General features: G+C 42.1%; 1 protein-coding gene across 3 annotated transcripts in view; it reads left to right on the forward strand.

Annotated features, from left to right (window-relative positions):
• PLEKHM3 (pleckstrin homology domain containing M3) overlaps nt 1-20,800 on the forward strand; it is a 184,707-nt gene that overhangs the window by 154,485 nt on the left and 9,422 nt on the right. For all 3 annotated transcript variants that reach the window (XM_072121037.1, XM_072121038.1, XM_072121039.1), the window contains exon 7: nt 1,475-1,632. In XM_072121037.1, the coding sequence (XP_071977138.1) occupies nt 1,475-1,632 (158 nt within the window). The remainder of the gene's footprint in view (nt 1-1,474; nt 1,633-20,800) is intronic.

Below are 20,800 nucleotides of genomic sequence, written 5' to 3' on the forward strand. Positions count from 1 at the left end.
TTTTCATTTTCTCTAGACATAGTATAACAATCTTACTATTGCAATGCTGTTTCCTACGACTATTAAGATGCTGTGAAAGGGCCAGTGTGACACAAACTAAGTTGAACATTTCATTAAACACATGAAGCACAGCAACGTACACAGACGCTTTCTATCACAGTTGACCTGTGCTGAAGTGAACCACTGACCTTGAGGTCATAGGTCGTGTCATCTCATGAGTCTTGTAGTCTGCTCCTGCTGGGATTACTTTCTCAAAGTAATGATAATAGATTTGTGTATGCACAAGTTCTAACGAAAAACCCATAAAACCAGGTCAGTTGTTGCTTAATTAAATGCTAAAGAGCCGTTAAACTGTGTGTTCATTAGGAATATTTAGTGCATTTCTACTTCATTTGTTTGCTGTGCTTTTCTTGAAATTTCTCTGATAGTGATTCAACATTTAAATAGTCCAATTCAGCCTAAACTGTTTTTTTTGCCAACTTTTCTACTTTATACTGGGAACGCTCCAAGATGTTATAGTGTATGACAATAGGGATGATAATGTAGCTTGTCAGTGGGGTACTGGTAGCAGTTGTTGTAGCATTTCTCAGCATGCCGGCTTTGTGGCACCTGTTTTCCGATAACGTCAGCTACTGGAAAGCGGTGGGAAATTTGAAATTAATTATAAATTGCTCAATCCAACTTGTAAGATACATGCTTCACAGAATAATGTGTTAAGGAATCGATTATAACACCTTCTTACAGTATTATAACTGCAATTCAGAAAGCAAAGAACAAATATACCACCATGGTTTAGATTTTTTTCTCTACATTTTTTAACCTCTTACCGCCGATGCCCTTTTTTGTTTTTACACCTCCATATTTTCTTCCCCTCCTTTCAGCGGTCATAACTTTCCTTTATGAGATTTATGGAATTTGGCTTTCACTCATTCTGCCCTTAGACCACCTTTTAAATTGATCCAAATGCCCAAAAGTGCTCTATGGGCAATAGGATCAATGAGACAAACTGAATTTGGTCTGAGCAGCTCTCCAATATTTCGAGGTATTCTTTAAGCAACTACTTTGAGTGCTACTTTGAATTATGTCCCCAGATCACCTTCGCTTTGTAGGTGCAATGGTGTGGTCATCGCCTCCTCCCCAATTATCTTTGCTTTGGATTGTGATGCAATCGACATTGTACTCTATGGGCAGTGACAAATCTACCCCTTTCAGGTGTGTCTGTAATGATACAATGTAAATGATATGTAACATTAATTGTAACAGTTCATTTCCCGTTCAGCCAAATCACGAGATGACTGTTTTTTCTCCAACAAATTTATTTTGGTGCATAATTCTGGTTTATTAAATCTTGCCTTTTATCTGAGAACAGTTGAATATTGCTTCCTGCCTCTACATTCAAGTGCATGATTGATGATCTCCATACGTTTTATTTCATGTTGTCTAAATCTACCAATTTGTCTTTTATCTTGTGCAGGTAGTTGAAGGCAAGTTGGCTCCTTTTCTAACAAAGGTGATCAAGTTTGCGACGTCACATGTCTACAGCTGCAGCCTTTGTAGCCAGAAGGGCTTCATCTGCGAGATCTGTAACAACGGAGAGATCCTGTATCCTTTTGAGGAGAACTCTACAAGCAGGTAATATGTACTTCTATTTATAAGGTCATTGCAAGCACAAAATTTTTAAATATTATTGGGGCGGATGTATTATCGTATCTGTATTTGGCACATAATTGTTTTGGATCATTTATAATCAGTTGGCGCCAGAAAGAATAGTTCTTTCCGGCTATTCCCAACTCGTCCGTCTTTTTTTTGTCGCGAGTAGGCATGGCCTATATTTTCCACATCATCCACCACATTTATGTGGAGTTTGTCGGATTTTTTAGGCACAAATTTTGGCGCAAAACAGACCAGGAAAAAAATGGTCTGAAATCAAAATTTAAAAAAAAGAAGCAGTTCATGTAAGATTTTGGCGAACATCTCATTTGTGTTGGAATTTTTAAGGCACCCAACTGATTAGTTCCGTCTTTAGCCGTGCCTTACTTCATTACATGGGGCTATGCTTTCCCCCCATTATCTTTAAGTTCATACCTCAATATCACCATAAGAAGACCACACAGAGTGAATCTCCCAGCATTTGTCCTACAAAACTACTAGATGAAGCTGCAGTGTAACCTTCAGGCACATATGATGAGCGGTTGAGCAGATACATAGATTTGTAGGAAAGGTGTAACTTGTCGAAATAGCTTGTTAAATAAATAACAGTGGTTCTACTCAATGATTTCCTTTAAAAACAAAATCTAGGAATTTGTATTAAACTTTTTCCAGTAAAAAAACAGAAGGAGAACATATGGCATATATATACACTCACCGGCCACTTTATTAGGTACACCATGCTAGTAACGGGTTGGACCCCCTTTTGCCTTCAGAACTGCCTCAATTCTTCGTGGCATAGATTCAACAAGGTGCTGGAAGCATTCCTCAGAGATTTTGGTCCATATTGACATGATGGCATCACACAGTTGCCGCAGATTTGTCGGCTGCACATCCTTAATGCGAATCTCCCGTTCCACCACATCCCAAAGATGCTCTATTGGATTGAGATTTGGTGACTTTGGAGGCCATTTGAGTACAGTGAACTCATTGTCATGTTCAAGAAACCAGTCTGAGATGATTCCAGCTTTATGACATGGCGCATTATCCTGCTGAAAGTAGCCATCAGATGTTGGGTACATTGTGGTCATAAAGGGATGGACATGGTCAGCAACAATACTCAGGTAGGCTGTGGCGTTACAATGATGCTCAATTGGTACCAAGGGGCCCAAAGAGTGCCAAGAAAATATTCCCCACACCATGACACCAACACCACCAGCCTGAACCGTTGATACAAGGCAGGATGGATCCATGCTTTCATGTTGTTGACGCCAAATTCTGACCCTACCATCCGAATGTCGCAGCATAAATCGAGACTCATCAGACCAGGCAACGTTTTTCCAATCTTCTACTGTCCAATTTCGATGAGCTTGTGCAAATTGTTGCCTCAGTTTCCTGTTCTTAGGTGAAAGGAGTGGCACCCGGTGTGGTCTTCTGCTGCTGTAGCCCATCTGCCTCAAAGTTCGACGTACTGTCGAGATGCTCTTCTGCCTACCTTGGTTGTAACAGGTGGCGATTTGAGTCACTGTTGCCTTTCTGTCAGCTCGAACCAGTCTTCCCATTCTCCTCTGACCTCTGGCATCAACAAGGCATTTCCGACCACAGAACTGCCGCTCACTGGATGTTTTTTCTTTTTCGGACCATTCTCTGTAAACCCTAGAGATGGTCGTGCGTGAAAATCCCAGTAGATCAGCAGTTTCTGAAATACTCAGACCAGCCCTTCTGGCACCAACAACCATGCCACGTTCAAAGGCACTCAAATCACCTTTCTTCCCCATACTGATGCTCGGTTTGAACTGCAGGAGATTGTCTTGACCATGTCTACATGCCTAAATGCACTGAGTTGCCGCCATGTGATTGGCTGATTAGAAATTAAGTGTTAACAAGCAGTTGGACAGGTGTACCTAATAAAGTGGCCGGTGAGTGTATATGTTTATTTTTTAAATAAAGTTTTTTACAATTTTAAAAAGACAATGAAAACATTACAGGGTATGCTGACCCTCAAACTAGGTCCGTACGTGGCATATTACGTTTCGGGTAGCTTGTCAATCTGTCAGGATACAGTGGCAAATTAAAGCCATAGATGGCTTTGTGAATTATTTGGCAGTGTGTATCTCGCCATAACTCATTTAGCACTGCCGATCGCAGTGTTGACCAACCTTCTCAAAAATGTTTCTCTATATCCCTGCCGTCCACTACCGTAGCCCAAGACTCAAAAGCTCATTCTGCTACCCCCCTAGTCCAAACATCCTTTAGCTTATTGTTAGGCTGGGCATTGTTTGGGCACCACAAGTCCCCCAAAATGGCCTTATCAAATGCCTTACTATTGACCTACTTGCTCACGTCTCTAAGCTTACTCATCAGTGACTGCTTTGATTGGGTATATTGAATGAAGTTTGAGGGGCCTAAATCATATTTAGAATCCAACTCTTCCTTGATTAACCAACGCAGGTCTATGTCATGTAGCAGGTGTTCCACTCAAAGTATTCCCTTGTCCTTCCATTTATGAAAGAGTTTATTCTTCCTCATAGACTGTAAGCTCTTGCGAGCAGGGCCCTCACTGCTATTGTTCCAGATCCGACAATGGATTAGAATGTGGATCTTAATGTCAGCTATGTTCATGTCCCTATAGAAGGAGGTGCCTTGGAGAATTGTATTATATAAGGTCAACATATGCAATTCTCACGGTAGCTATCAGGGCCTTGGGATCCTTCTGTTTGCAACACTTTATTACCCTATGACGTTCCTCCGCCATTATTGGCGCATGCAGTCCCTCCATTTGTGCTTTAGTTAAAGTTAAACCCCCTCAAAAACTCCTCCCTTTTGGTTGGGTCATAAGAGGCGTCACAATAAAAAGCACTGTAGTAGTCTCCCAGAGCGTTGCTTATAGCCTTTTGGTCAATCTGGGTCTTTGAGAGAGAGAACAACTGGGAACTGGTCCGATATAACCAAATTTTCTATGTCAGTCACCTTCAGATTTCTGGTGACCGCCTCAGTGCCATTTTCGGCTTCAGACACGCATTCCTCCACTGTCTCCAGCCTAGCCCCCTGTTGTCTCACCTCACCCTGAAGCTGGTGTGTGGAATCCTAAATCGTTGCCCTGAGAGACAAGGTGAGTTCAGGTCCCGTAGTCCAAGTCCTAGGTGTACTCGGTGAGCTGTTGAGTTGGCTCTGCTGATCGAGCTTCCCATGGCGTCCGGCAACCTCAATTTGGAAAGTAGCTCTGCCGATGTCAATGCTGTGAGAGTCGTAGAATTTTTCTGCTGCTTCTCAAAAAATATTGTTTCATCTGTGGCCCCCAGGTGACAGAGTGTGCATAGACTGCCCTATCGGGCCACCCATCGCCTTTCCTTCTGTTTATCCGTACATTCTGAAGTGTGTTAAACTTCTGTATCATTTTGTGAACCAGGAATAACTTCCGACCAAGTAATAGAATTCACTGGAATATGAACATTGCTTTTACACTAAGTCGTACCCATCTGTTCTACCTTATAATTACAAATGTCAGGCTGTAATGTAAACCTGATATACAACTGCTCCATAAAAAGAATGATAGAAAGGTTGTACATGCACAGCTGAGCATCTGTTATTGTTCCAGGCGCGTATAATAATTGTATATGGAATATTACTATACTTACTTTATCCAAACAATTGTACAGAGCATTAGAAAAGTCAGCAGCACGCTCAGCATGGTGAATTTAACAAGCGGCTTATTATACACATACTGTATCTGCTCAGCTACGCAGGGGAACTTACCAGAAGTAAAATTTCCAAGGCTATTACAACCCAATAGCAAAACTTTACTCAGATTTAGAAATGTATAATTTATGAATAATTATTATCCAGTATTCCTACTATAAATTGTGAACAACTCTCTACCAAAAATAGTTTGGATTGTTAATACCAGCTGTGACTATTGATGAAATTAACATATCACTGTTAACTATCCTAATATTATTGCAGATTGTGAAGAAAATGTGATGAAGCTGTTAGCATTGTAAAGTGTCCATGTTAAGTGAAATGAGTCACCAGAAAATTGGTGTCTGCAGGCAGCTTAATCCTTGCATTTACACTGCTCCTTCCTACTCCTCCTACTAAGTTCACTTCTGGCCTTTGCTTAAAAAAACTACAGAAAAATGTGTGCCAAAAAAGAAACCAAAACTCTAATGCCCATTTCAATCAAACGTATACTTGCCTAGGTATAGCAAAACGTGCGTAGCATATGGCTGGCTGGAGAAAGGGTGGGGGTGAGTGCTCTTCACCCCTCCCCTCTCCATAGGAAGTCGTACAGCAAAAGACAGAGCATGATCTTTCTTTTTTTCTGACTGAGGCTCAGTACAATGACACATGTTGTACTCACTAAACCAGTGATGGCGAACCTATGGCACGGGTGCCAGAGGTGGCACTCAGAGCCCTTTCTGCAGGCACTCAGCACATCACCCCAGGACAGAGGTTCACCAAACACTGAATCTTCCTGCGGTCCCAGGCAACTTAAGAGAATTTAATTTTCCTATACTTTCTGTATCAGTACCTCACGGTCTTATAGTTCTCTGCTTGCTGTCCTGCTATAAAAGCTTCTATTTTTACTTCCAGTGGATAGTCCACCATGTGATGTGATGGGCATGCATGTGCACGAGTCGCTAGTATCATACAGCTCTTATTACATAATAACGGTTCATGCACCTACATGTCCATCACATCACATGGACAGATTTCTATCCATTATAAGCAAAAAGTTAATGCTCAAAATTCCATGTTAGCACTTCACAGCAAATAAGTGGATTTTGGTTGTAGTTTCGGCACTCGGTCTCTACAAGGTTCGCCATCACTGCACTATACCATGCTTATGCATAATGCACTTCTATGGTTTGTACGGCAGGCATATGGCCGGCATAAACCTATGGGCCCTGAGGGGTAGATTTATCTGTTTATGACAGAATTGTTTTGTAATTTGTGCCAAAAACTGTACCACATCAAGCTATTTACCCTATTTACCTTCTTGGAGCCATCGGGAGGCTCCGGGAGTGGCGATCGCTACGGCCAACAGTGCAAAGACTTCATGTTAGGTCCTATCTCTGCTGGCTTTCTATAGGTGAGAGGTTGTATGGTCATTACTGTGACAAGGATATCCACAGTAAGGACTGCACAGTCCCCATATCTGGCGGAAGCCAGCACAACACGGGACAACACAAGAAGTCCCAAATTCTGCTTGCCCACACCCCTTGCCGCAGCCTCCAGGAAGGTTTAAAAGGGTAAGTATATTATGGGTGACCCTACTAGGATCAACCACCTACCCTGTTAAACTTCCCTTTTGATATACCCGCCCGTTTGTCTTTCCATCCTTAGGCTAGAGCTGCAGATATTGCTGTAATTTTTTGAGCCAAGGCTAGAAGTAAATTCCGCACAGAATTTTTGTTCTTCCTTATCAATTCTTGTTAAAACAGTCTTGGCTTTGGTTACAAATAAGTGGCAAAATCTACATAAAAACAAAAACTCAAAAGGTTAACAGTTTTATCAATTGCAAAATTTTACACAAATTATACCAAATCTATTATACAATTCAAACTTTGGCAAATCTTATAGTTGCATAGTAATAAATTCCCAATGTGTTAAGGGGATTAAAGTAAGAAAGCTGGATATCTGCCACCGCTTTGTGTTTGGTGAAGGTTGAACCTTTGGGATAATAGCTTATGCTAATAATGATAAGACTGCAGCTCAGCTTTGGAGTTGTGTCCTATTCTAATTTTTTTCTGCATACGTGTACCCCCAGCCACCCGCCTGTGCAGTGACCTAAAACCCACATTCACCTGAATGGAGCTGAGAATAACCTTTTAACATAGTTTTAATGAGGCACTAAATGTGTGTTCCCATTGTATTCCATTTACAACTAGTAGTAAGATCAGCAAACCTTTTCATTATTTGTTTTTTATACTGCCTGCTACTTGGCATTTGGACCGAATTTTACTCTGCCTTTTTTGTTTTTGTGTTTTTTGCTCCCCCACTGCAGAGCTGTATGAGGGCTTGTTTTCTGTGTCACAAATTGTATTTCCTAGTTTAACTATTTTATATTCCATGTTATGTACTGGGAACTGGGGAAAAAAAAATTCAGATGCGATGAAATTGAAAAAAAAAAGTGTTGCGCCATTTTCCTGTTTTAAGAGCTTTCATGTTGCTCTCCAAATGATACATCCCCTTTATTATTTGGGTCCGTATGATCACAGGGATAAGGTTACAAAGGTTTTATGAAGTTTTAGTAGATTTTTAAGCACTTGGAGCACTTTTACTAAGTGCTTTGTGCCAGTTTTCTGGTGGACTTTGCATGTTCTTTTCAGTGCAGACTACTTGCACAGGTATTTGAAAAGTGCCTGCACTAAATTTGTGTCACACGCTGCTGTTTTGTGCACTACACAAATTTCTCCACTGAAATGGGCGTTCTGTGCTCAGTTGCACCATGCGCCAGATTTATCATGCATGTCCAACAGAAGTGTGTCACACAGCCCATGTTAAAGATTCACCAAAAAAAAGTGGTGCACTCTTTCGAAGCCCTGCATAGTGTGCCAGTTATATGAAGAACAGGTGCCAGAAATACTGTCGACTGATCATTGCCCCATGAGGTCACGTGGATTTGGTGAGAAAATACAGCGTCGCTCCAATTTAAATGCCGCCAGCAGCTTTGCCGTGGCATTTAAATAGTTAAAACCGGCTTTTGTGGGTGTTTTTTTCTGCTACAGTATGTAGCAAACACTCATCCTGTATGGAGAGGGCTCGGCTTGTGAACCCGGGCCCAAAGCTGCGCCGTAATAGTACCTAAAATTACTTACGTGCATAGAAGCAACACTATGTTGTTATCATGCTAAAAGGCTGTATTCCGTGCGACCTTAGTGTGACAGAAGGAGTAGTATCTCTATGATCAATGTTATACTCTCCATTGCATTTATGTATTTATTCAAATCTTCACTGTCAGTGATTTATAATGCTAGAAGGATTTAGTGTGAAATAAATGATCTTTTAGGAATTCCCACTGCAGAAGTGATAAGCATTTTGTAACAGGTAAACACTGAAGTTCATTCAACTTCTTCAACAATTTCTACACTCATAAATTATCTGAGCGGTGCGTACAGAAGCCATGTGCCCTTTAGTTCCTGCTGGGTTATACAGATGGCCTTTGTCTGGTAATACATAGAATTACTAACTATTAGTTCTCTCTGCTGCCAAACACGTTGATTCCTCTGACTTCAGCCTTGTCTCTCAATAATAGTTATTTTTTGACTAATGCATTTAATAATATACATAAAAGTGGAGCGGTGTTCTACAGAGTCGTAGTTATCATTATTGAGTGGAAGGGTGGATCTTATTCCATGAATCCCTCAGACACATGGTGATTATCAGGTGCCAGAGGAAAAGAAGTATGTTTTGCCATGAGTAAAGATTGAAGGATAGTAAATCTGTCCCTATGCTAGGGAAGATTGGATGGCCTAAAGGGATGATTCTACAAATGACATAAAGGAGACAGATATAAGCCAAAATAAAGCTTCTTGCTCAAAAACATTTTTTTTATGCTATTTGCTACCTGTACATTACCAATTTAACACGGGTAACACACAGCCATATTTACTTCATTGGGTGATAGTGTCATCTATTTGCCAGATCTACGATGTTGCCGCCCAGCTTCCTATGAAAAAGTTTGGGGTGCTTGCTCCCCATCCCTCCTACAAATGGCTATATTCTACGCTAGAGGAACAGCCAAGTGAATACACGGCCATTTGCAAGTGGCCTAAAGTTGTATCTGAATTTATTTAAATCCATACATTTCACATACTTTTTAGCTTTTTTTAATAATAGCAGATAAAACTCTAAACATAGAGCATGCTTTTTTTAAACTTTTAAAAGAAGACCTGTAACCAGAATTTTACCCCTCACACCAGCAATACCTGCTGGTAATGGCTTAAAAGTCCTCAACATATCACCTAAAATTATCTGCCAATGAGACACTGTACCTTAGATTTTTCTTATTTGCAAATGAGTATACATGAGTCAACTTCTGAAGGGAAGAGTCAAGTTTTCACCCAGGCTGCAATTGGACCATGCCTCCTACTTTTGATTGACAGCTCCGTGTCTCTTCAGATCTTGGCCTGAGCAGACCGGTAGTCCTAGGGCCTAACTTTGATTCATGCAAAAACCCCTTTAAGCTTTGGAGCATGGGCTGTACTTTTCAACAAAGGAAAATAGGGAGGTTGAGTAAGGTTTAGTGTGCCTGTTTGTGATGACATGTTCCCGTTAATAAAAAATTGATTTTCATAAAATATTTGAATGTGAAAATCACATCAAACAGCATCATGAAAAGATTTCCAAAATTGAACCAAAACTTAGTTTGTAGTTTAGCTCTACACATTGTTTATCATATATATTTTGAGCTTGTACTGAATACACTCTCCCTTTAAAAGCACTTGTCTTGTAAATTCATCACATACTACAATGAAACTTGTAGTGCCCCAGTGTCTTATTGATCCATAACCGTTCCCAGTGTTCCCATCTGTGCATATAAACCTGTGTCGCCTTTCTTATACTGAAATGTTCACGACTAAAGTAAACACGAAGATCTGTTTCATTAACCACATTTCTGCTTTGTCTCAGCTGCCTAGATGAGCACAAGAATAACACCAAGGGTGAAATTTTTTCCTAAAAAGCCCCCCCCCACCCCTTAGCATTAACACAAATATTTCTAAGCTAGCCAAGAATCTAATATTTGTTCTGCTAACAGTAAATGTGGTCTGAAGAAATATTGCAAGCTGAAAAATGTATCTAAACAACATCAAAATGTGTGCCAGTGGTTGGTAACCAAGCTCTCTACTAACAAACCAAGTGGACACCTGCCATATACAAGATCATATCCATTTAGCTCAGGCTTTTGTAACAGTTTTTTCTTGTTCTTATTTTTGATAAACGTTCTGACATTTTCTCATGTAAAAAATGTGTAATTTAAATTTTTGTATGGGAAAACATTTGCAGTAAATATTGGATGCCACAATCTGTTATCCATGTCCTCCTTCCTTCTAAAATCATCTTTTAAAATTATGCTAATGAGCCAGAAGGACCCTGGGGGTATTACCAGAGCCCCTCTGTGTAGTAGCTTCACAAGCTCATCCTCCCCCCTTCTCTCCCAGTGCTTTCCCTGCCTCTGTCTGATGTAATATCACTGCAGCAGAGGAAATTTCAGCACACAGTGGGAGGGGGAAAGTGCTGCTGCAAAGTGTAACAGCCAGTGAATCTGTAACTTCCCCCAGAGCCCTTCTGTCTCATCATTTTAAAAGTTGACTTTATAAGGAAAGATAGATAACAAGATTAGCCTAGTCGTATTGTCTGGATTTATGGGTAAATGTCCCTGGTTTATCCATGTCTGATTTTGATGGTAGATTTCCATGAATTACTTATCCCTTGAATTGGACATTAATATTATATCCTGGCACAACTTTTGAGATGTTTGAAGAGACTGCAGTAATCGGATAAGTGCTGTGACCTCTTTACTGGTTACTAAGCATTGCATGACAGACCATATTAGTCTAGGTTCCCATCATGTATACGTTCAGCAGAGGCCATTGGAGCCTATGGGGGCCAGATGCATAGTATTGCATCCTTCCCCGACCTCTGTTCAATCTATGGCTGCTGCTGAAACTTTCACTCCTTCTCCATTTTTCAAGAGGTATGAAGAGGAGCAGTACAACCTATATCACAGTATGTGTATACAGTGGTATATATTTGTCTTAGCCCTGCAATGTAAGGACACATTGGGAATCCTCCTGCCGTATCCTTACAACAGATAGCAAAAACAAGATGTGAATGAAGCCTTCCCTATGAGCATGGAGAATCAGAAATGGGACTCACTAAAACACTACTGCTGGTGGTGGTGCTGGAAAGCAAAACATCATCAATAGCTATAGATGAAGAGGCTTTTACCACCATATTTTATAGAAATAAATTTAGGGTGAGGACCATATTCAGGTAAAAATTCCCCAAAACAACATTTTCAATACAGAGTTGGATGAAGAATGCATTAGAATAGAGAGCACGGCCAGAGAGGAACATACCGTGCATGTGCCTACAGAGACTCCTCTGAATTGACTGTTCCTGAAAAATTAGGGCTCAAGTGCCTGTTGTGCAAACAGCATTTTCGCTCATTGTCATCAGGAGAAAACGTATCAGCCATGTCTGTTTGCAGTTGTTCTTCACGCTGTGAGAGATGGTCCAGGCTCAGACAGATCATTTTTCATTCCTTTTCTTTCTGTTGGTTGGGTGGTAGGAGATGAGCTAGGAACACATTACACTGTGGCCCCAATGAATAGAATAGTCTATTACTCGGCCACTTGTTTGCAGTGCATTTATTTGTGTCAGACCTTAAGCAAACAAAATACCAAGCTCATGCACTCACCTGGGGCTCAGCACACACATGACATACCCCTGCGCTCACTCCATCAGTATGACACATTCCTTTGTTACTAAATGGTTCCAAACCAAACAGAATCAGCACAGCTAATTAGCAGCTTTTAGAAAGCCGTCCTGGTTCTCCTGTCACATCCTGCCCAGCTATAAAACATGAGCCTGCTATAAATGCCAGGCAGGTACATGGAGACGATTACTTTACCTAATCATGGGAGGAGCCTGGAATAATGCCAAAGAATTCTGAAATACAAGGACCCGTCAGGAAACGTGAGCTGCAAGTCATACACAGCTCTGCTTGGCTCACCTAAGGTGAAGGTCCTCTATACTAGTTTACCAAGGCGGCAGTATGAGCGCTATATGTAAAGCCTTGAAAACTCTCCACACTCATATAAAGACACAACAATTGTTTTCTGAAAAAGATCACCACACCCAATAAGGGTATTCAAACTCCTGAACATCCTGTAGAGGGAGTATGAAAAGGGCCCATAGGCCAAGCCCTCTACATACTCAACTGGGTTTGCTGAATAATCCAGCAAACACCTAACTCTTTCAAGGTGTTAACGTCAATAAAGGTGTCAGGAGCATTTTAAATATCGGCAACATGTGGGCGCCGCCGTCTTATTTGTGATTGCTGTGCTCCGTGATGTCATCGGGGGGTGCGATTACATCACGCTATGACACCCTGGAGTTTGTATTAAACTGCGTAAATGCAAAATCTCCACATACTGCAATACAGTAATATTGCATTATATGGTGAGAATGATTAGACCCAAGAGCAGTGATAGCAACCTTTAATAATACGGGTGCCCAAAATGCAACCCAAAACTGCTTATTTATTGCAAAGTGCCAATTCAGCAATTCATACAGTAACTTTTTCCATTCTTTTTAAGGTCCTAAAGACCCCAATATTGAGGACCCCAATAAAAGAGAGGAAATTTAGATTGCCATTGGATCTTCTCTTGGGAGCCCCCTGAGTGAGGATTCTCCTGGGGCCCAGAGCAGGAGGCCCAATGATAATCTGACCCTGTCCACAACTTCTCTTTCTTCCTGCAGTCTTAGGTAGACCAGGATCACTAGAATGGAGGTCCACCAAGGTGGTCGGAGCAGCCGTTGTGCATGGCCGGGCTGCCCCAGTCAACTTTATAGAGTTGACATAGATTGGGGAGTACGATGCTCAGCAATGTTCGTCAGCTCTATAGAGATGAACGGGGCTTCTCAAACATGCGCGACCGGCTTCCCCGGCAATCTCGGTGGTTCTACGAGGGTACATCGGACCCCATTGGAAATCACTACGCTGTTCTGGGGCAACAGCCTGAGTGCCCACTGAGAGGACTCTGAGTGCCACCTCTGGCACCCGTGCCAAAGGTTCGCCACCACTGCCCTAGGGGGTCTAAAAATACAGTAAAAAAAACTAAAATAGTTTAAATCACCTGCTTTTCGTAGTACTAATAGAAAAAAAAAAAAAAATCAATGACGTGTTAGGTATCACCAAAATTCCTGATCTATCAAAATATAAAAATGGTTAGTCAATGGTGGTGAGCCCCATAATGGAAAATAGCAGCCAAATGCCTGAATCGCCACATATGTGCTATTTTGAATCACATCAAATTTTGAATAAAAAGTGATAAAATTGTTGTACAGTTCCACAAAATGGTAGCAATAAAAATGTTATCCTGCCATGCAAAAAAAGAAACATAATAAACCTAAATAATTTGGTATCTCCATGATCGCGCAGACCCAAAGAATAAAGTGGAGGTGTTATTTGGGTGTGCACAGAGAAAGTCGTACAAAGAAAACCCATAAGAGAATGATGCAAATGTGCTTTTTCACCAACTTCGCCATGTTTGGAATTTGTGTACTGGGAGCTTCCCGGTGCAAAGCATAGAATATTAAATACCATCACTGGGAAGAGAAATTTGTTGCTACCCCTCATACAGCTCTGTGTACTGAATAATGAAAAAGTTTAGAATTTTTGCGCGGGGGGCGGGGGGTAGTGTGGCGGCAATAAATGTAAACACAAAAAAGAGCAAAATCTTTAGCTGGCATTCACACGTTTCAAATGCGTTTCTGAGGCGTTTTTAATTTGTAACTGAAATGCAAGTGCCCACTTGGCCCAAACGCATACGCCTTTCTACTGAAACGCATGTGTTTTGGAATGAGCACCATATGTTTTGCTTTACTGACATGCAAAGCATGTGTTGCTCATTTCAAAATGCATGCGTGGAACTGCTTTTGCGTTTGGACCCGGCCCCTCCCACTTAAAACACATCCGAAACCCAATGTGGGAACAAGCAGCTAGGGGTTAAGATCAGATTAAAGTCTGTCGTTGGCGCTGTGTCAGGCTTTCATGGGTAGTGAACCCCCTGGACCACTGCAGACGATGACACAAGCCGACACCTGGGACCGGAATCTAAGTGGCACCGGTTTTCAGCGAAGCTCGCCGCAAAGTGGGTTGGACTTGCTGCGGCGTGGTACACCTCATGGTCGGGGACAGGCTGGAGGTCAAGACAGGCGGCAAAGGAGGTCAAGTTGTTGTGCCATGGAGCTGGGGCACACGGAGGGGCACGGATGAGCCCCCAGCCCAAGACCAGTCGTGGGGCCACCCGTGACATGCTGACACAGAATGGAGATGAGAGGATGGCTCTATTATTCTCTGCTTTTTCTAAAATCCACTTGTTCAATTCCTATAGACTGTGAAAGTTTTTTGGAAAAGGAAAATGTCACCGAAAACTTTTCAAAGTGATTTGTATGAAACCTCCCAGATACAGGTGTAACTTGCACTTCATGGGTCTGATGTATACTCCTATTTACTTGAACTTTGCAGGTAGAAGTATTATCTCACAACATTTACAGTCTTGTAAACACATAGTAGGCCCACATGCCATCCTTTTCTCTTTATTGGTGTAGTTACTGTGTAACTTATATTGTATATATATGCCTTTCCCTCTAAGTTATGGCCTGATGTGATCTGTAATCTGTTCTCCCTCGAAAAAAATGTTCATGTACCTAATAACATTTTAACATTCAGTTTAAAAGTTTATTGCTTAGACTTTAGTCTCAGATTATGGCAGAATAGTTTCTGCCGCTATACAAAAGGGATGTTTACTAACGCCATTCACATTCCAGAATGTGGGAAGTTTATGATCAACATGTCACATCATTTAGATTGTTAAAATGAAGCTGTCACCTTTCCCGACCATGTCCTCCTGAGTAAATAATAGCACAAGTTAAAAGCAACACTCAAGTTTTGTATCATTTGGGATCGGTCTAAAGGTGCATTCACATGGAGATGTTCTGGCACAGCCGCAGCACAGGCGAGCACATGTCAGCGCGCTGCAGAGGAGGGATAAGTGTTGCTCACCCCTTTGCATAGGAGATTGCCCCGCGCAGCCGGTTTTATGGCCAAAGATAGAGCAAGCTCTATATTTTGTGTGGGCACAGTACTGAGCCCGGGCACAATAGCCGTCCACAGGGGAGTATATCTGATGTACATCCGACAGTCGTATGCATGGGGCCTTAGGGGGACATTTATCAGTGCTTCTAGCCCAGTTTTCTGAAGCAATGAAATAATCGCAATTTCGTGGGCAATGCAAGAAATTGTGATTATTCTCATGACTATGCCACTTTCATGCATATTAAGGGGTGCCGCTGCCGGCGAAGTGGGTCATCACGTGTGTCCTTGCCCCATGTCTGTGCACTTTCTAAAAGCCTGTGAACATTTAACCACTGAATGTTTGCAAGCTTTTACACATAACTAAGCCAGGTAGGACATTGTTGCAAGGAGTGCCAAAAAGTACTGTAATGCTAAATCTCCTCCTAAGGCTTCATTCACACAGTCTTGATATGTGTAACTTCACACTCAAACAGTGGTCAGCAGTATGGACCAGTAGTGCAGTCCTCATAAGGCACAGTATCCTCCTCTTGAAGGGTAGACTTGACTACTCAGATGTACAGTTGTGCTCGCTATATGTTGTGATCAGAGCTTACTGGGTAAAGGATACAAATACAGAGGTACAAATAAGTTTATCAGAACTTGTATCCAGATTTCTGGCATACAAGTCCTGAAATAATCGCAGTTACTGGCGAACCACAAGTAGTTATCTCTGCCTTCACTCTATCTCCACGCCAAGTCGGCGTGAAGGTGGGCACAGCCGGCTTAGGGCATCTCTGCTGTACGTCTGCGCACTCGCTACATCCACCAACCATTCAATCTATCGTACTTTGCTTAGCCGGCAGATACATCAGGAGGTATGATCGGCGGAGTTTGAGAACTGTCCCCCTGTGAGGGATAAATTTAGTATGTGCACAAAGTTGCCAATTCTTCAATTGTTTTTCCTTTTGAAAGAAAGAATATTATCATGATCCGCCCTTGCTTGCCCCTGCTCTAAGTTAATAAGTGTCAAGATGAATGACTTGTATTCCTTGTCTGGGTGTTTTTATTTAGCAATTGCTCACCTTTATCTTTCATTCTCTTTCCTGGGTAGAGACCTTTGGATCTACGCAGCAGGTGCATCCAGAAAAGCCAGCCATTTTATAAGAGTCAGTTAAACGATAGCTTGCTGATAAGAGCTGTGGCTGAGCAGAGGTATCGGCCAAGTCCTGGGGTGTGTCACAAGGAGAACACAGTACTGATTCTACTATCAAAGCAATTAGTCATTCCACCTTCACATATCCCTGCACAGCTGCATTCATGTCACCACAAATTACTGCTGTGACAAATTAGGATGATAACAGATTGACTAATGCCGAATTAACACTGTATGTTCACTTCTTACTCTACACTCATTAGTGAACTATCTCTTTGTGAAGAAATCTCAGACTGCCATTTAGAGGCATGAAAAATGACCATATGTTAGGAGGTACCAGAGAAATCTCACTGACCTGTCCAAGCACTGCAGCTACCAACCTTTGAAAGAGCCTCTTGTTTTATTGCTTAAGCAACTTTGAATTTTATTTTATACATTTTGCTTGTTATATCACTGAAAGAAAACTCAAATTGTTATCCCTATCCTGTATATAGGGGGTAACAGAAAAACTTGGGACAATCCCTTTAGGTTTTCGCTACCCAGGCCCAATCTATTTTTGAACTAAAATAATGTTTTGCTTAAATGATTATCATCCATATCCCGAGGAAGGCTCACACTGCTTTTTTTCGGTCCGAGAACAAAGAACTGTTCAGAGTCCTGAGTCCCAGACTGACAACATGTAAGAAGTTCCTGTTCTTTAGCAGAGCCGACAATGCAAACTTGATTACAGTATCGGTGCTGTTGTTTAATGAAGAAGATAGATTCCTATGATGTAAGAAGTCTCGACTGTTGTCAGTCCGGAACACAAGACTCTGAATGGTCCTTGAACCGACAATTAAGTTTACCATCCACCAATACCCCCAAGTCTTTTTCATCAGCAGTTTTACCAAGTAAATGAATGTTTAGAACATAATTGTTGTTTTTGTTTCCATAGCCCAAGTGTATAACTTTACATTTCTCTACATTAAATTTCATGAACTGTTTCTCCACCCATTCCTCCAGCTTCCACAAATCCCTTTGTAATGCCATACTATTGAGAATTTACATAATTGTGTAGGTGTAGTTACCAAAATAGGGTCAGTTTTCATGGGTTTTTATCCCTAAGGGCATCTACAAATGCTTCATGATGCCCCAAAAATATGTAAAATGTCTGTGCTCTAAATGCCTATTATTTCCTTCTGAGCCCTGCCATGTACTCAGCCTGTAGATCTCTAAAATGGGGTCACTTCACAGGGCGTTTATTTTGTACCGGTTCCTCAGGGGCACCCCAACACCAATCTTGTGATTCCGGAGCTCCAAGAGCTTAATTTAACTTGTTCCCTTCTCAGCTCTGCCGTGTACCCAGCCTGGAGATTATTGCCACAAATAGGGTATTGCCGTACTGAGGGAAACCCACAAAATGGTTTTTGGGGTGTTTATCTAAAGTGGCATGAGTTGGGAAAATACATTTTAATAAACTATAATGAAAATAAAAAAACTAAAATGACATATTTGAAAAAATATATATTTTTACTCTGAACCATTTACTTTGTATTACATTTTAGCCAGCATGTTGGAATGTTCACCACAACCCCAGATAAATTATTTGAGGGGTGAAGTTTCCAAAGTGGTGTCACTTTTGGGGGGTTTATTTTGTATTGTTACCTCAACGGCTCTGATAACATGACATGGCAGTTCAAATTCAAGCGTAAAAACAGAGCTCCAAAAGCTATATTTCACTCCTTCCCTTCTCAACCCTGCTGTGTCCCTAGCCTGTAGATTATTGCCACATAGGGGGGATTGCCATACTCGGGACAATCGGCAGAATGATTTTTTGGGGTTTTGGTCTGTAGTGATATGAGTTGAGCAAAATGCATTTAGCACCAAAGGGCACTTTTGAGAAAAAAATGCTATTTTTTCTCTGCACCATTCACTTTGTATTACATTTTGGCCAGCACCTGGATGTTAAAATGCTCAACACAGCCATAGATAAATTTTTTGACGGGTGTACGTTCCAAAATATTCCACTTCTTTTCTTTAATGCATAGGTAGTGTGGTGCTTTGGCTTTTTGCTTTAGGTCATTGGTCAGTGTTTCATAATACATTTGCAGTTTGGCTACATTTGGCTGGATTTGAGCAGTATATGTCTCTGCATACCTCAGAATTCAACTGGCTGTTTCTGTTTTCTGTCACATCAATAATCACCAGGGCCATTGGCAGCCATGCCTGCCCAATACCAGATTATATGTTATGCTCTGGATCATGAGCTGCCACACACCTTCCCCATACTTTCTTCTTTCCATCATTCTGGTAGAGGTTCATTTTAGTTTCAATTGTCCAACGAATGTTCTGGCTTTTTAGTTTTTTTTTTTTTTTATAGTAAAGTCCAGTCTAGGTTTTTTATTCTTGAGGCTTATGAGCGGCTTGTATCGTGCAGGGAACCCTCTGTATTAACTTTCATGCAGCCTTCTCCTTATGATTTGGATATTGATAGGCCTAGCTCCTGAAGAGTGTTGTCCACTTGGTTGGCTATTGTGAATGAGTTTCTCTTCACCATGGAAATAATTTTGTGATCATGCACAATTGTCTTCCGTTGGCGTCCCGGTATGTCACAGCTGTGACTGTTAAGCCTTCCTGCTCTCACCCTGGCTCTAGTATGCTATGAGCAGTATATTCACATATCAAGTTGCAAGTAAAACGGCTGATCCTGGGGGGGTGTGGCTATCAGCCAACATGGCTGGACATGCCTAAACGAGCTCCGCACAACCCCAGTAATTCTGACCAGCATCCGCCACCTACGAATGCTCCCCAAAAGGACCTGGATGTCCCAGAGCCCCCCAGGATCCTCAACGATATCTACGGGGGAGTTGCGGAGAAGTGAGTGAGGAGGACCTGACACCGTGGCCTGCAGTCAATGCACGTGGGAGAGCCTAACTGAGAGCTGCCTCCCTCTGCTGGATTCTCTCCCGGGCTGAGGCTGGCGCACCGGGAGCGGTGAGCTGATTTTCCGTAGCAACGCGGACAAGGTAGAGAGGCTTCTCCCTGCTCCTGCGCCGCCACGGGAGAGTGTACTGTGGCCACACAGGCGCTGTCACGGAGCAGTGTGCATGCCGAGTGATAAGGCTGCCGAAAGGAAGCCAGAAGTCACGCCATACCCCGATAAGAGCCTAGGACCTGAGAGTGAAGTCCTGGCAGTGGCACCCTTAACAACCTAGTGCCAGTCAGAGAATACCCACAGCCGTGCACAGGCAAGGCAGAGAGGGCCGGAGTCCTGCCCTACAGACCAACCTGAAGTACTGCAGGCCAGCACAAGCCCTCACCGTAATCAGACAAGATATATTGTCTCTGCACATACGCAAAACAGCAAGAATTAGCACAAGGGAACACCACTTGATTCTTGGACACTAATAACTAATAGACCCCGAAATGAGCCAACCAAAGACAAACGCAGCTGATAGGCTGCGAGAAGTCACCCGCACTCAGGGGAGTCATCACTCACCCCACAACCACAGCGCACAGTCCAGACCAGGGGCAAGCAAGGCTCCAGTGGCCCTCCTGAAACTGGAGAGGATTTAGAAGAACCTATCCTGAAGCAATTTACATCACAGGTCTTGGCTGCAACAAACGCATGCAAAAGTTCCCTGACTGTGAAGTTAGATGAAGTGCGGGTAGACATCAGTTTCCCATCGACAAGACCTACAGAATTTGAGAAGCCGCATACATAATGCGGAGGAGAGGATATCACAAATCGAAGACCAAACCACCAACATCCCCAGACCAGTCACAACCTTGAAATCAGAACCTGAAGCCCTAAAACAAAAGGCAGACAATATAGAAAATCGCCTGAGACTAAATAATATAGGAATCATTGGCCTCCCAGAACATACAGAGGGACTCTCGTCTGAGAATTATGTGGAGGAGATGGATAAAATAATTTTTCCCAGAGCCGCAGCATATGCAGTTGCAAGAGCACACAGAGTTCCTGCACAGCCTCGCCAAGACCGCTTCTTGATGGATTTCTGAACTGTAGAGATTGCGACCTTATCCTGTAACGGGTCCGCAGACGGGCTTATCTCAGATTGGATAACACTAGGGTATCCATATTCTCGGACTTCTCTGTCGAATTACAGAAGAAGAGGGCCACATTCATGCACGTTAAGAGAAGATTGCGAGACAAAAATATTCCATAGCCTATCCTGTCTAAGAGTAGT

This window comes from Engystomops pustulosus, chromosome 8 (assembly GCF_040894005.1).
Source record: "Engystomops pustulosus chromosome 8, aEngPut4.maternal, whole genome shotgun sequence".
NCBI classification, from domain to species: domain Eukaryota; kingdom Metazoa; phylum Chordata; class Amphibia; order Anura; family Leptodactylidae; genus Engystomops; species Engystomops pustulosus.